This window comes from Bacillus rossius, chromosome 18 (assembly GCF_032445375.1).
Source record: "Bacillus rossius redtenbacheri isolate Brsri chromosome 18, Brsri_v3, whole genome shotgun sequence".
Classification (NCBI taxonomy): Eukaryota; Metazoa; Arthropoda; class Insecta; order Phasmatodea; family Bacillidae; genus Bacillus; species Bacillus rossius.
Genome location: NC_086345.1, coordinates 19,764,793 through 19,777,491, shown reverse-complemented (window position 1 = coordinate 19,777,491; position 12,699 = coordinate 19,764,793). Strand labels below are relative to the sequence as shown.

The following is a 12,699-nucleotide window of genomic DNA, read 5'->3' as shown; positions in this document are numbered from 1 at the left end:
ACGTACTTAATTAAGTAAAATGAAGTAGAAAAACTTATGTCCCGACAGCACGCACGGAACAAACCAAGGAGAAGTAACGAAACCAGCAGCACAGTCAAAGTTGCGCTAAATAGGCAGAGCCAAGATTTAAATGCGTTATAAACATGCAAATTTCATAATTTTAAAAAGTGGATTTCAACTTTATCATCATTAACAATTAAATTTATATAAAAATAGGTACATACCAAGTAAAACAACTGCTACTGAAACTTACAGACGTGCTACTCAAGACTGGGGCAGTAAAATCAACATTGCGCTAAATGAATTCGCGCAATCTGAAGACGTGCTAAGTGAGGGATAGGTGTACTGTAAATCCCCTTTCTATGGAGAATCCTTCTCCCGCGGGGAAATACCCTTCTCTGTGGGTCAACATGAGTTCAACGTGAGTGGCAGAAAAGGTGGATTTTTTATGGCTTTCATTTGAACATGCTGAGAACCAAAATAACCAACGTAATAAAAAAAATTGGTTTAAACTTTAAAAAAAAAAAAAAAAAAACACAACAACAACAACAACAACCTGGTTTTTTTCCCAACTTGGACTTGTACCTTTTTGGTCTCTGAGCCATCAGAGGCAGGCTGCAGTCCAACGGAGTCAATTGGGTCCACAACATGGACTGGGAGACCATCTCCGTAGACAGTCCTGCCAAAACACAACTCGATGAGTACACCTCCATGTATACAAGCTACACATCTCACAATTAACTGCTCCTTGTAACAACCATCTACATACTATGACAAGATAATGCACAACAAATATACCACATACTACAACAGTCTCAAATTACGTCTACATCGTTTACTGATTTTAGTTACGGGCCGAAAAAAATTAGCATCTTGCTATAGACTGTTTGTTTTCTTTCTTTGCTAATTTACACTTTAGATTACAATTTTGCTAGTTTAAAACATTTCAATCTCAGTGTAATAAATAATTGCCAGTAGTTACAGTTAGAAAAAAGAGAACACACATTATTTTTAAATTAATCTGTTATTTTGAAATTATTATGTGCTTAATGTTCGGAATCGGATTCATATCTCAAATATTGCCAGGGATTCGAATTGGATTCGAACCGAACTGAAAATCAAGGATTCACACATCCCTAAAAAAATTGTAAAATAACCATGCGCACTACTAATATTGAGCATTCACGAATGCAAACTGAGTGCCACTTTTTTGATTTTTTTTTAATTAAAAAACTTTATGCAAGGAAAATTTAAATTATAAAAAAAAAAAAAAAAAAATTGGTTATCTGTAAAGTCGGTTTACGGACGATAGTTTAACGTGACAACGTCATAACAAAACATTGATGAAATTATTGCATACTTTTATGAATAAAATTGAATCATTTTTATTGAATTATCACTATTTTGTATGGATAAAACGAAGGAGTGAAATGAAATCTACAATTTAATTGATATACACTAGAGTCCCGTTATAGCGAGGTGTCACGGTTCCGGGTTTGATCCTCGCTATAACCGTGTCCTCGCTATAACAGAATTGGACAAATTTTGGCCCCCAAAAAATAAAAATTAACCGAAAATAGCATAAAAATTGTGTTTAAACCTGTATAATTGGAAAATAACAGGTTATATTAACGAAAACTTAATTTCTGTGAGCAGATGTGTGAATTCTCTTTAAAACGATACCCCATAAGTACGGATGCAATCACCGATTGCGTCAAAATAACCAGAATACCCTACCACGCGACGTACGTATAGCATCTCAGCCCGCGGCCGACGCAGCATTGTCCTGCTATCTATTGTCGACGCGGGCTGTCTGCTGGCGGCCATGTTGGTTCGGGATGTTGCTAACAGGTGGTGCTAGTGTAGCGTGACGATTTAATTCCTTACAAAAAAGCAGGAGTGCGACTGCGGCAACGCACGTATGCCTCAAACAAAATAGTCGCTGGAAAACTATACTTTTTTCTTTTAAAGAAACCTGTCAACTTTTTTAGAAAATAAATTTGGGATTAAACTCAAACCATCACCACCCCTTTCCCGGACAGATACTCCAACAACTGACCGAAACAAAAGTTACAAGAAAACTGTCCTAGCGATTAGGAAATAAATACGGTAGTGCCGACTGGAGGTGTAAAAGTAACGAAAAAATGTGTACCCGTATGTATTCGTTACTATAACAATTAGTACTCGTTACTATCCTTACGTTACTCGTTACTTCTGATACCGCATAACATGCTATGTTATGTTGCAGCAACGAATCCAGTCGTATTGCGTACGCGTACAGTATGACGTCGCGTAAATAATAATAAATAGAATATAAATAATTAACAATATTTGATAATTAATAGTTTTTGTTAACCAAGAAACAATTAAATCTCATTAAAGCGGCTTTTTAATAGTATTATCTCTTTTAAGATAACAACAAAAAACGTGAAAATACACGATTATAAAAACAAAAACATACAAATTTCTAATTTGTAAAAAATACTTTCTTACGTTGTTTCTGTTCCAATCTCAAACTTTGTCTACACACGGCACAGATAACCTAACGGAAGTTTGATAAAAGAAAGAGAGGATGGGATTCTATTTTTAAAGCCACGCACTTAGGTGGCGACTGCAAGGCTGATGAATGTGACAGGCGTCAACGGCAAGATGTCTAGTGGCGAGCGAGAGGGGTGGAGATAAAGCAGACAAATAACAAAAGTGCGCTTCAAGCGATCACGCCGTAAATTCCTCAAAAATACCTCGTTATAGCCGTGTTCTCGCTATTACCGTGCTCGCTATAACGAGATTCTACTGTATTTACTTTCGTTTGCACTCATTAATTCAAATATGTTTATTACTTCAACGCAGAGATTATTTTAACTACAACTTTTACATATGTTTGCCATTTAACTTCTTCCAATCTGTGTTATTCTGTTGAGGATAGGAGACAATGAAAGGAAAAGTAGGAAACGAATGGGAGTGTTTCAAGTTTAATGTGCCTCGAAAAAGTCAAATTCTATGGTTGTTGGGATAGATGCGGCGCAAGCGTACAATGAGCGTAACGGGACACATCGTAACGGGACACTTCTTTCGTTGGTGCAGCCGGCGTTCATCGATTTATTAGACGTTGTCACGTCAAAAAGAAACTATATATTTTCTTGAGCGGACCTTAGGCCTTCCAACGATTACAAGGCTCGACACGAGACGCGAGGCTTCAGAGACACGGACCTGGTGCAGGCGACCTCCTCCACGTGCCCCGACAGCAGCGTCTGCTCCTTGTCGTGTTGGCACCGCTCCCGGGCCTCCTCGATGCAGCGCCGGAACTGGTACGCCAGCTTGCACATCTTGGCCGCCATCTGCCGGCACGCCCGCACACAGCCGCTACAGGCACCAGGGGTCTGCGAGTGTTCCCAGACAGTATTCCATTCCCCGCATGCATTGCAATCCCTCAATTGATTTTTTTTTAAATAATTTATTTGTAGTAGGTACACATATACAAAACATCTCTCTCTCTCTCTCTCTAATTCTCAATCCATAGGGACACCTGTATTTCGCGACTTCATTTCACATCAAGGTATTTCACAAAACACTGTAGCTGTTTCTAAGAGTCACGGCAAATTGTGAGGGTGCAGCAGTACAGACCACATTCTAATTGGCCCCGTCAAGAGCGGGACGACACCTCTTACCGACCTCAGCCAATAACCACAGGAGAAAAGCTACAGTATTTTGTGAAATACCTTGACACGAAATGTATTCGCGAAATACAGGTGTTCCTATCAATCCATCTATCTACATTTAAATACCTCTATCTCTCACCTCTGAATACCTATATCCGTACCTCTCTCTAATATCTATATGTCATACTTTAGCAATGAATGTATTAAAAATCTATGTTTTAACCTATCTATATTTTTATCTATCTTTTTACCTGTCACAGATGTGACGTGCACGTATTCGAATGCAACGTCGTGTCAAAATTGATTTAAGATTTCGAAGGAAAACATGGTTGCTACAAGCTTGGGACACCAAAAAAAAAATTCACTAACTTTACCAAATTTTCCAGACCCTGAATTGAAAAAATTTTTCCCGACCTACCTCTCACACACGAACAATCCTGCAGTGCCGCTTGATGTTGAACACTCTATTCTGCAGGAAAAGAAGTTCGTACATGCCGTTCAAATGTGTTTGGCATGCTTTTGTATAATCAACTTTTTAAATAAACTTACTTTTTATGGACAGGTTTTTTTTAATGAACTTAACCTTAAAAAACAAAATGCCCCTTTTTTTTTTGTAAATAAAAATCACACCCTTAATTTTTTAAATTTAATCATAGTATAAAACGTGCAATGATTATGTGTTTGGCATGCTTTTGTATACTATACTTATTAAATAAATTTAGTTTTCATGGATAGGTTTTTTTTATGAACTTTACCTAAAAAAAAAAAAAAACTATTTATTTTTCGCATACAAATCGCACCCCTGATTTTTAAACTTAACATTAGTATTAAATGTGCGATGATTAAGCGATGAAACACGGTGACACAGAAGTACCCGTGGCAGGCACTCACCTCGTCGAGCTTCTTGAAGGCGCGGGCGCAGTCGCTGGGGCCTCGTGGGAGAGTCTCCACCTGGACGGTCTCCGGGGCGTGGGCGGGCGGCGAGCACTCCACCACCATCCCCTCCTCCGTGAGGCGCGCCTGCCCGCACGAGTTCTCCCCGTTCTGCCACTGCTCCTCCCCCATGCTGTTGCCTGGGCACGCACACACCTCTCCCTGGCTCGGTGCGCTTCCATACTGCCGACAACTGGCGAGACCAGGTCCGGCAGTCCGCCTTCGACTATACAGTCTAGCAGTCCGCCTTCAACTATGGAGAATAGCAGGGTGTCGTCAACTATGGAGAATAGCAGGGTGTCGTCAACTATGGAGAATAGCAGGGTGTCGTCAACTATGGAGAATAGCAGGGTGTCGTCAACTATGGAGAATAGCAGGGTGTCGTCAACTATGGAGAATAGCAGGGTGTCGTCAACTATGGAGAATAGCAGGGTGTCGTCAACTATGGAGAATAGCAGGGTGTCGTCAACTATGGAGAATAGCAGGGTGTCGTCAACTATGGAGAATAGCAGGGTGTCGTCAACTATGGAGAATAGCAGGGTGTCGTCAACTATGGAGAATAGCAGGGTGTCGTCAACTATGGAGAATAGCAGGGTGTCGTCAACTATGGAGAATAGCAGGGTGTCGTCAACTATGGAGAATAGCAGGGTGTCGTCAACTATGGAGAATAGCAGGGTGTCGTCAACTATGGAGAATAGCAGGGTGTCGTCAACTATGGAGAATAGCAGGGTGTCGTCAACTATGGAGAATAGCAGGGTGTCTTCGACTACACGGTCGGGCAGTCTGCCTTCGACTACACGGTCGGGCAGTCTGCCTTCAACTACACAGTCAAGCAGTCTGCCTTCAACTACACAGTCAAGCAGTCTGCCTTCAACTACACAGTCAAGCAGTCTGCCTTCAACTACACAGTCAAGCAGTCTGCCTTCAACTACACAGTAAAGCAGTCTGCCTTCAACTACACAGTAAAGCAGTCTGCCTTCAACTACACAGTCAAGCAGTCTGCCTTCAACTACACAGTCAAGCAGTCTGCCTTCAACTACATAGTCAAGTAGTCTGCCTTCAACTACACAGTCAAGCAGTCTGCCTTCAACTACACAGTCAAGTAGTCTGCCTTCAACTACACAGTCAAGCAGTCTGCCTTCAACTACACAGTAAAGCAGTCTGCCTTCAACTATACAGTCAAGCAGTCTGCCTTCAACTACACAGTCAAGCAGTCTGCCTTCAACTACACAGTAAAGCAGTCTGCCTTCAACTACACAGTAAAGCAGTCTGCCTTCAACTACACAGTAAAGCAGTCTGCCTTCAACTATACAGTCAAGTAGTCTGCCTTCAACTACACAGTCAAGCAGTCTGCCTTCAACTACACAGTCAAGCAGTCTGCCTTCAACTACACAGTCAAGCAGTCTGCCTTCAACTACATAGTCAAGTAGTCTGCCTTCAACTACACAGTCAAGCAGTCTGCCTTCAACTACACAGTAAAGCAGTCTGCCTTCAACTACACAGTCAAGCAGTCTGCCTTCAACTAAACAGTAAAGCAGTCTGCCTTCAACTACACAGTCAAGCAGTCTGCCTTCAACTAAACAGTAAAGCAGTCTGCCTTCAACTACACAGTCAAGCAGTCTGCCTTCAACTACACAGTCAAGCAGTCTGCCTTCAACTACATAGTCAAGTAGTCTGCCTTCAACTACACAGTCAAGCAGTCTGCCTTCAACTACACAGTCAAGTAGTCTGCCTTCAACTACACAGTCAAGCAGTCTGCCTTCAACTACACAGTCAAGCAGTCTGCCTTCAACTACACAGTCAAGCAGTCTGCCTTCAACTACACAGTCAAGCAGTCTGCCTTCAACTACACAGTAAAGCAGTCTGCCTTCAACTACACAGTACAGCAGTCTGCCTTCAACTACACAGTCAAGCAGTCTGCCTTCAACTACACAGTCAAGCAGTCTGCCTTCAACTATACAGTCAAGTAGTCTGCCTTCAACTGTACAGACAATAATATAATGGTTTTATCATCAGGCCAATTTCGTTTTTAAAAACCAGAGAGTATAACTGCTCCCTGATGATGGCGACTGAAATGTCGACCGAAAACGACTGTGAATTATTCGCCAAGGACGCGGCTACAAACCCAGAAGCCAAGCTACTTCAGACAACGGCAGCGAAGACAGCGAACATTATCAAGAGATTTCGGAGTTACGGTTTCCAATTCTATGAACTCTCATTAGTAACGACAGCACAATCTTACAACAAATATGAATACTCACTTGTTCAGTGACAATAAATTCACCAAAACTGTGTAATTTTGACTGATTGATGATGCACTTTTACAATTTAAGAATTTGTAATTAGCATGTCTAACTATTGGGATCAATAAAACTAAATCAGCAAGTATATTTGAATTTGAAAAAATGTATTAATGTCTTCATGTAAAATTTGCATTATCAAAAAGAGCAAAAATATTTTCCAAATCTATTTAGTATAAACATTTTGGTATTAACACCATGCTAAATAAATTACATTTAGAACTTCATATATTAAAAGGTTAAATTTTTTTAAAATCTGAGTCGAGATTTCATTACATAGGCTGATTAATTTCATGGTGTTTTTGTTGTATTTTGGTGCTTTATGGTGTGTTAAATTTTATTCCCGTGTTGAATGTTGTATTGAAATTCTTTTCTGTGGTATTGCGCTTTATCGCAATTCACTGTACAATCTTGACCTTAAGATTTAAACAGTGACCTGATTCCAAGACTTTATACAAACCTTTCAAAAAAAAATTTACAACTTATTTATATAACAGGCTATATTTTTTTTATGTAATAGAAAATTCTATCGTTTGCAATAACTAGCAGATATTAATGTTTAGAGATAGTTTCCATTTGATTAAAGCGGATAGTCTACAAATATTAATATTTAATGTGAGCACTTAAACTGAAGAGACACTTCAAAAAAACAAAATATTCAGGCTAGCAAAAAGATGCTGAAAATTTAAGTTTTGTTTCTTTCAGTTACCATTTATGACTGGATTTTTTTTTTGCCACTTTTGTGACCTGTCCTTCAGTATAGGAATATTTTTTTTGTGACTTTCTTGACTTTTGTGGCAGGTAGACACTCTGTGCAAGCTTAAAAGGAATGAAAAAAACACATGTAAAAACTGTAACAGAAAACCTAACTAGTACAAAATGTAAATAAATGTAAAGTAGTAGTAAAAACTGAGTGTACAGGGAAAAGAAGAAACCCCCCCCCCTCACCACGAGAAATTCCATTGCATAATAAGTTAAAAATATTTAGCACTGGACCTCAAGATACATAAAAAAAAATCTTCCCTTACCATTAAAATATTACTCTCTAGAAACTTCTTAAGGAGGTAGCATCCAAAATTATTTTACTTCCATTAATTTCATGGTTTTTTCTCATCGTAAATGAATTCGTAATGTTGCAAGGTACTAGTAGAGACGAGGCAGAGAGGCCGACCAGACGGCCCGGTGCGTGGCCAATCACAGGAGGCCCCACCTCCCGATCAAGCAGTGTCATTATTGTTGTCTCTGAGGTAAACCCATTAGGAGCCCCACCCCCCTTTTTTTCATTTGCCAAGTGTTCGACACGTTCCCATAGCCCCCGACCAGGCCGCAAAACAAAAATACATTAAAAAAAAAAAAAAAAAAAAAAACACTGTCCACGATGACTAGAGCCACGGAATTTTCGCACATTCATTTAGTCGCAAGCTAGAATGCAAACCTACACACTGTCGCACTGTGTCCGTGATTGGCACGCAGTTGTCTGGACACGCCCCTCTACGACCGTGAACCAACGATGTCCAGCCAGGAGAGAAGTGAGCGTGTCAGGTAGTGCCAAATAACAAGGATAAAAAATGTTCTCGCTAAGAAATCAACCAATGGGAAAGAAAAAACATGGGTCGAGCACGCCTATAACTTTGAATTCTATCCTGAGGCCAGAGGAATCCGCGAAATATCCGGGACTCCAACGATGACCAACAACTCACCCTCGCTGTCCTCCGCGTCCCCACAACTCTCTTCTTTGGACGCCAGACACCTGGTTTTCGAATTCGACGTTCCTTCGCCGTCCGAAGCAGAAGTTTCTTTCCTCTTCCGCCGCTTGTACGGGGTGAACAAACGAACTGGACCAGTCTGAAAAGACCATTAACCTAGGTGTCTTCAAATGCCTGAAGTACTTAAATGCTGAAGTACTTAAATTGCAGCAAATACCTTTTTTATCAGTTCGTTATAACTAATCACGTTTCCTAATGAACTGCGTTGTACGAACTTCACAATTACTAGGCACATAATCCTACGTATTATATTCCAGGTTTGTATCAGTGATTTTTCATTAGTGGTGTTATTTTCTTAGACCAAATTTTTCGAGAATTTTCAAGTACTTAAACCTCAACTCGACTCAAAATTTCAAGTACCCGTGCACTCCTACGATATAATTCTTGATTATTACTGACTGGAAAAAATGACATTTCCCACTCACTTAAGTTGTACCTAAATGGATTTCAAAAAAATATATAAAAATACTGATATATAATACAAAACATTTAATAATTTCACAGATTGCTTCATCTCTTACATAACACACAAAAATATGGACTGAAAACTTTATTGTACACAGTTGTAAAGAAACAACCGTACATTTGTTTATTCAGGTTACTATAAAATGCTGATTTCGGTACTTTTTTTTTGTAATGTACTGGAAGCAGTTCTTTCACTGTTTGAAGAAATATTTCCAAGAGAATTTCCGTATTTATAGTCATAGAATTCATAAAAGAATGGCTTATAACGTTATAAGACCCTTTTTGTTTGAATTTTCATCCATTCTGCACATCTAATTAGTGAAGGTCAGATCCAACTTTTGTCAAATCTGAATCTAAAATTAATTTCTTAACATACCTAATAAAACAACACAACAAGCAAAACCATAGAAATTTAAGTTTCACATTAAACTGGTGCTACTTTCAGAATTTCTGGATTAAACTTCAATTATTTTTCTTTCAATTTTTTCCTTAAATATCAAATTTAGAAACCAAATAATGATTTGATTGTATTTTAGGATTACAATGGTCCATCCCTACTAAGGTAACCACACAAACCTGGGGTAAAAAAAATTCCCTGCTATTTCCCTGACTTTCAACAAGCAAAATTTTAAATAACCATAATTTTTTTGTAGTATTAACATATTTTGAAATTTTCCAAAATGAATAAATTCAATTCAGCATCCACCATCACCATTGCTGGCCTAGTTCGAACAGGACCTTTCAAACGTCATTTTATAGTGAATGTGACTGTTCACTAAAACTAGGCTGAGCGAATATCAGTTTTTTTTTAGATTCAATCAAAAACAAATACTAATACAAAATCATTCTCGAATATGAATATTGAATTCAAATATTAAGAATGAGAACTAAAGATTCCCACAGAAATTTTTTTCCCCCCACTTTATGTAATAAAACCATAGGGAAAGATAAGAATTGGTACTGCAGAGTGGCTTCTGGGAAAACACTCGACAAATAGTACCGAAGCAAAAGGTTGATTAGGTTAAGTCAGCTGCAATAATTATACATAAAAGTTTGTTAACGATCAGGGGAAAAAAAAATGCTTTTTACAGTTCAAGTGATGGCAGACTAAAGCAAGATTTTACCCCCCCTCGAAATACTATCACTGTGGAGTTCCCATGACTTTTCAAGGATTTCTCGTAAACTTCCCCGACTTGCCAAGACGTGCAGACGCCCCGCCTGCCGTTAAAACGACGGAGGCGAACGCCACAGCACAAGTTATTTTCGAACAGCAAGACGCTGCCCTCGGCCCAATCGAAGGGGGAGAGCCCGGCAGACGACACTCACGGCACTCTCGTTCGAGTGATGGCAGACTAAAGCAGGATCCCCCCCCCCCCCCCCCTCAAAATACTATCACCGTGGAGTTCCCATGACTTTTCCAGGGAACGACACAGCACGAAGACGCTGCCCTCTGCCCCTCAACGAAGGGGGGCGAGCCCGGGCAGACGACACTCACGGCACTCTCGTCGTCGCAGCAGGCGGCGCAGGTGCAGCTGGTGGCGTGCGGGGTGAGGATGCCCTCGTCGATCAGCGTCTGGAGGCTGCGGCCCCCGAACCTGCGGGCGAGGCACCGAGCACAGCGCACGTCAACCGACACCGTCCCACCTTATACAGATTCGTGACAGAGTTATCCAGGGCTCAGCACTGCTCCACGAGCCGCTGCAGGCAAAATTAGTCATGCGGAGAAATTAAGGTACCGGCCTCCGACGTGCCTATAAGGCGGGAGAAATATCAGCCAGACTGCTAACCTAGCATTGGGCTGGGGGAAAAAAAAATTAGCTCGCCTCTGAGAACAGAGGCTGAGGGCCTGATCGTAAAAATATAAGATGAGTAAAAAAAAAAAATTACCAAAATATTTATTATTACAAAATTTTAAATAAAACGTGCCTGAATCCCTAATTTCCGGCAGAGCACCGAGCACGTCAACCAACACCATTCCACACACTAGAGCAGGGATGCCACCAACAATGGTTATAAAATCCTGTATTAGACCATAAAAAATCCTGTAAGAAAAAAATTTCTGTAAACAGGTTTTTCATTCGCACCAACTTTTTTTTTACAGCTAAGACACAGGAGAAAACCAGCATATTTATTCAAAAATCAGCTTTTCCTTCATTCCAGTTGCATAGGCCTAATAATGAATGTAGATTAAAAAAACTGATAAGTTTACATGTAAAGAGTTAAGTACCAGTATGAGCTTCTCACAAAAATCACTTTAAAAATATACACACACAGACTATGACGTATTTTGCAGGCATTTCTTGCCTGAACACTCCAACTGCTTCACTTCCTCAGGTTCCTAGCTTTTTTTCTTAGCTCATCAGTAGGTTTGAATTCTAGCCCCAAAATTTTTGGTCCGGTTGTGGCAGTGCAACAATGCATTCAACATTGGCATTTCTAAACAACAGCGACCGTTTTACCGGGTTTCAGCCACTTTAATTCTACTTCCCACTCACGTTTATATTGTTGTTTATACAACGTTCGATCTGGAGATGCCTTGCATTTTATTTCCATTTCTTTCAATTACAATCTCCATAAAGATGCAAGCCGAATTTTTTGTACGTAACAATTACTTTAAAATTAACAACAAACTGTAAACACTCCGTCAATCCATCATAGAAATCGTGATTGCATGGCATAACAACACAGACTGTAAAAACACAGTCACAGATATCACTTCGCACAAATATTACTGGGCGTGTTCCGTTACATGCACGAACGCACCATCGCGCAGAAGAGAGAAACAGAACACAGTGTCTACAACAACTGTCATAGATATTACGATGCATGGTATATTTCATCAGTGAGATAAAAAAAATGCTTCCAGACATAAAAGGTAGAGCATGAATTGTCATCATCTTAGAAAAACTGAAACGATGTAGCAAAGTGAAGTGTCTCTTGATGACATGTTATCTATGAAGTGGAGCGGGAGCAGTAAGTAAATATTTATGATCATACGTTCGTCAATTAAAATAGCCGTGATTCAAAGTGCTTATCCGTTAATCCGGCATAACTCCAAAATATCTGTGAAAACGGATAAAGTCCGTAAAAACGGCAACCCTGCACTAGATTCCCGCCAGTTCGGAACCCGCTCATCCGGACATACAGTTCATCCAGACTGGAATTGTGTGTGTACTGTGTTTCATCGCATGATCACCACACACGCACAATAATTGCACCGTTACTTTATATAGTCAAAATATGGAGACAAAAATTATTATTTCGGAACTCGATCCATTCAATGTATTGCAAATCGAAGCAAGGAAATTCTGAATCTATTATGTGAATGTCGTCAGCTTCGTCTAAAGCAGATTTGGTTTGAGCCAATGAGTCGTCTATAAAAACCAAACCTGGCTGGGAAAAAAAATTCTCGGATAAACGCCACTTGTTTTTGGCCTTGCCGTTAAGATTCTTAGTGCTTTGTGTGGGTAGTTTGCCCGTATAAGCGGATGTATTTTAAAGTTGAAAACTAATATTCATTTGGATAACATAAATACAAAGTTTTCTTATGTGTAAAGTTTCTTTTAAAGACTTTTC

The 12,699-nt window shown here is 39.8% G+C and overlaps 1 protein-coding gene across 8 annotated transcripts in view; it reads right to left on the bottom strand.

Moving 5' to 3' along the window:
• LOC134541156 (deformed epidermal autoregulatory factor 1) overlaps positions 1-12,699 on the bottom strand; it is a 64,189-nt gene that overhangs the window by 16,291 nt on the left and 35,199 nt on the right. For all 8 annotated transcript variants that reach the window (XR_010076561.1, XR_010076562.1, XM_063384374.1 and 5 more), the window contains 5 exons: positions 10,619-10,718; positions 8,593-8,737; positions 4,551-4,732; positions 3,211-3,338; positions 586-679 (listed from right to left, as the gene is read on the bottom strand). Coding sequence is in view for 6 of the 8 variants with exons in the window: in XM_063384374.1 (XP_063240444.1) it covers positions 586-679; positions 3,211-3,338; positions 4,551-4,732; positions 8,593-8,737; positions 10,619-10,718 (649 nt within the window). In the remaining 2 variants the exon portion in view is untranslated. The remainder of the gene's footprint in view (positions 1-585; positions 680-3,210; positions 3,339-4,550; positions 4,733-8,592; positions 8,738-10,618; positions 10,719-12,699) is intronic.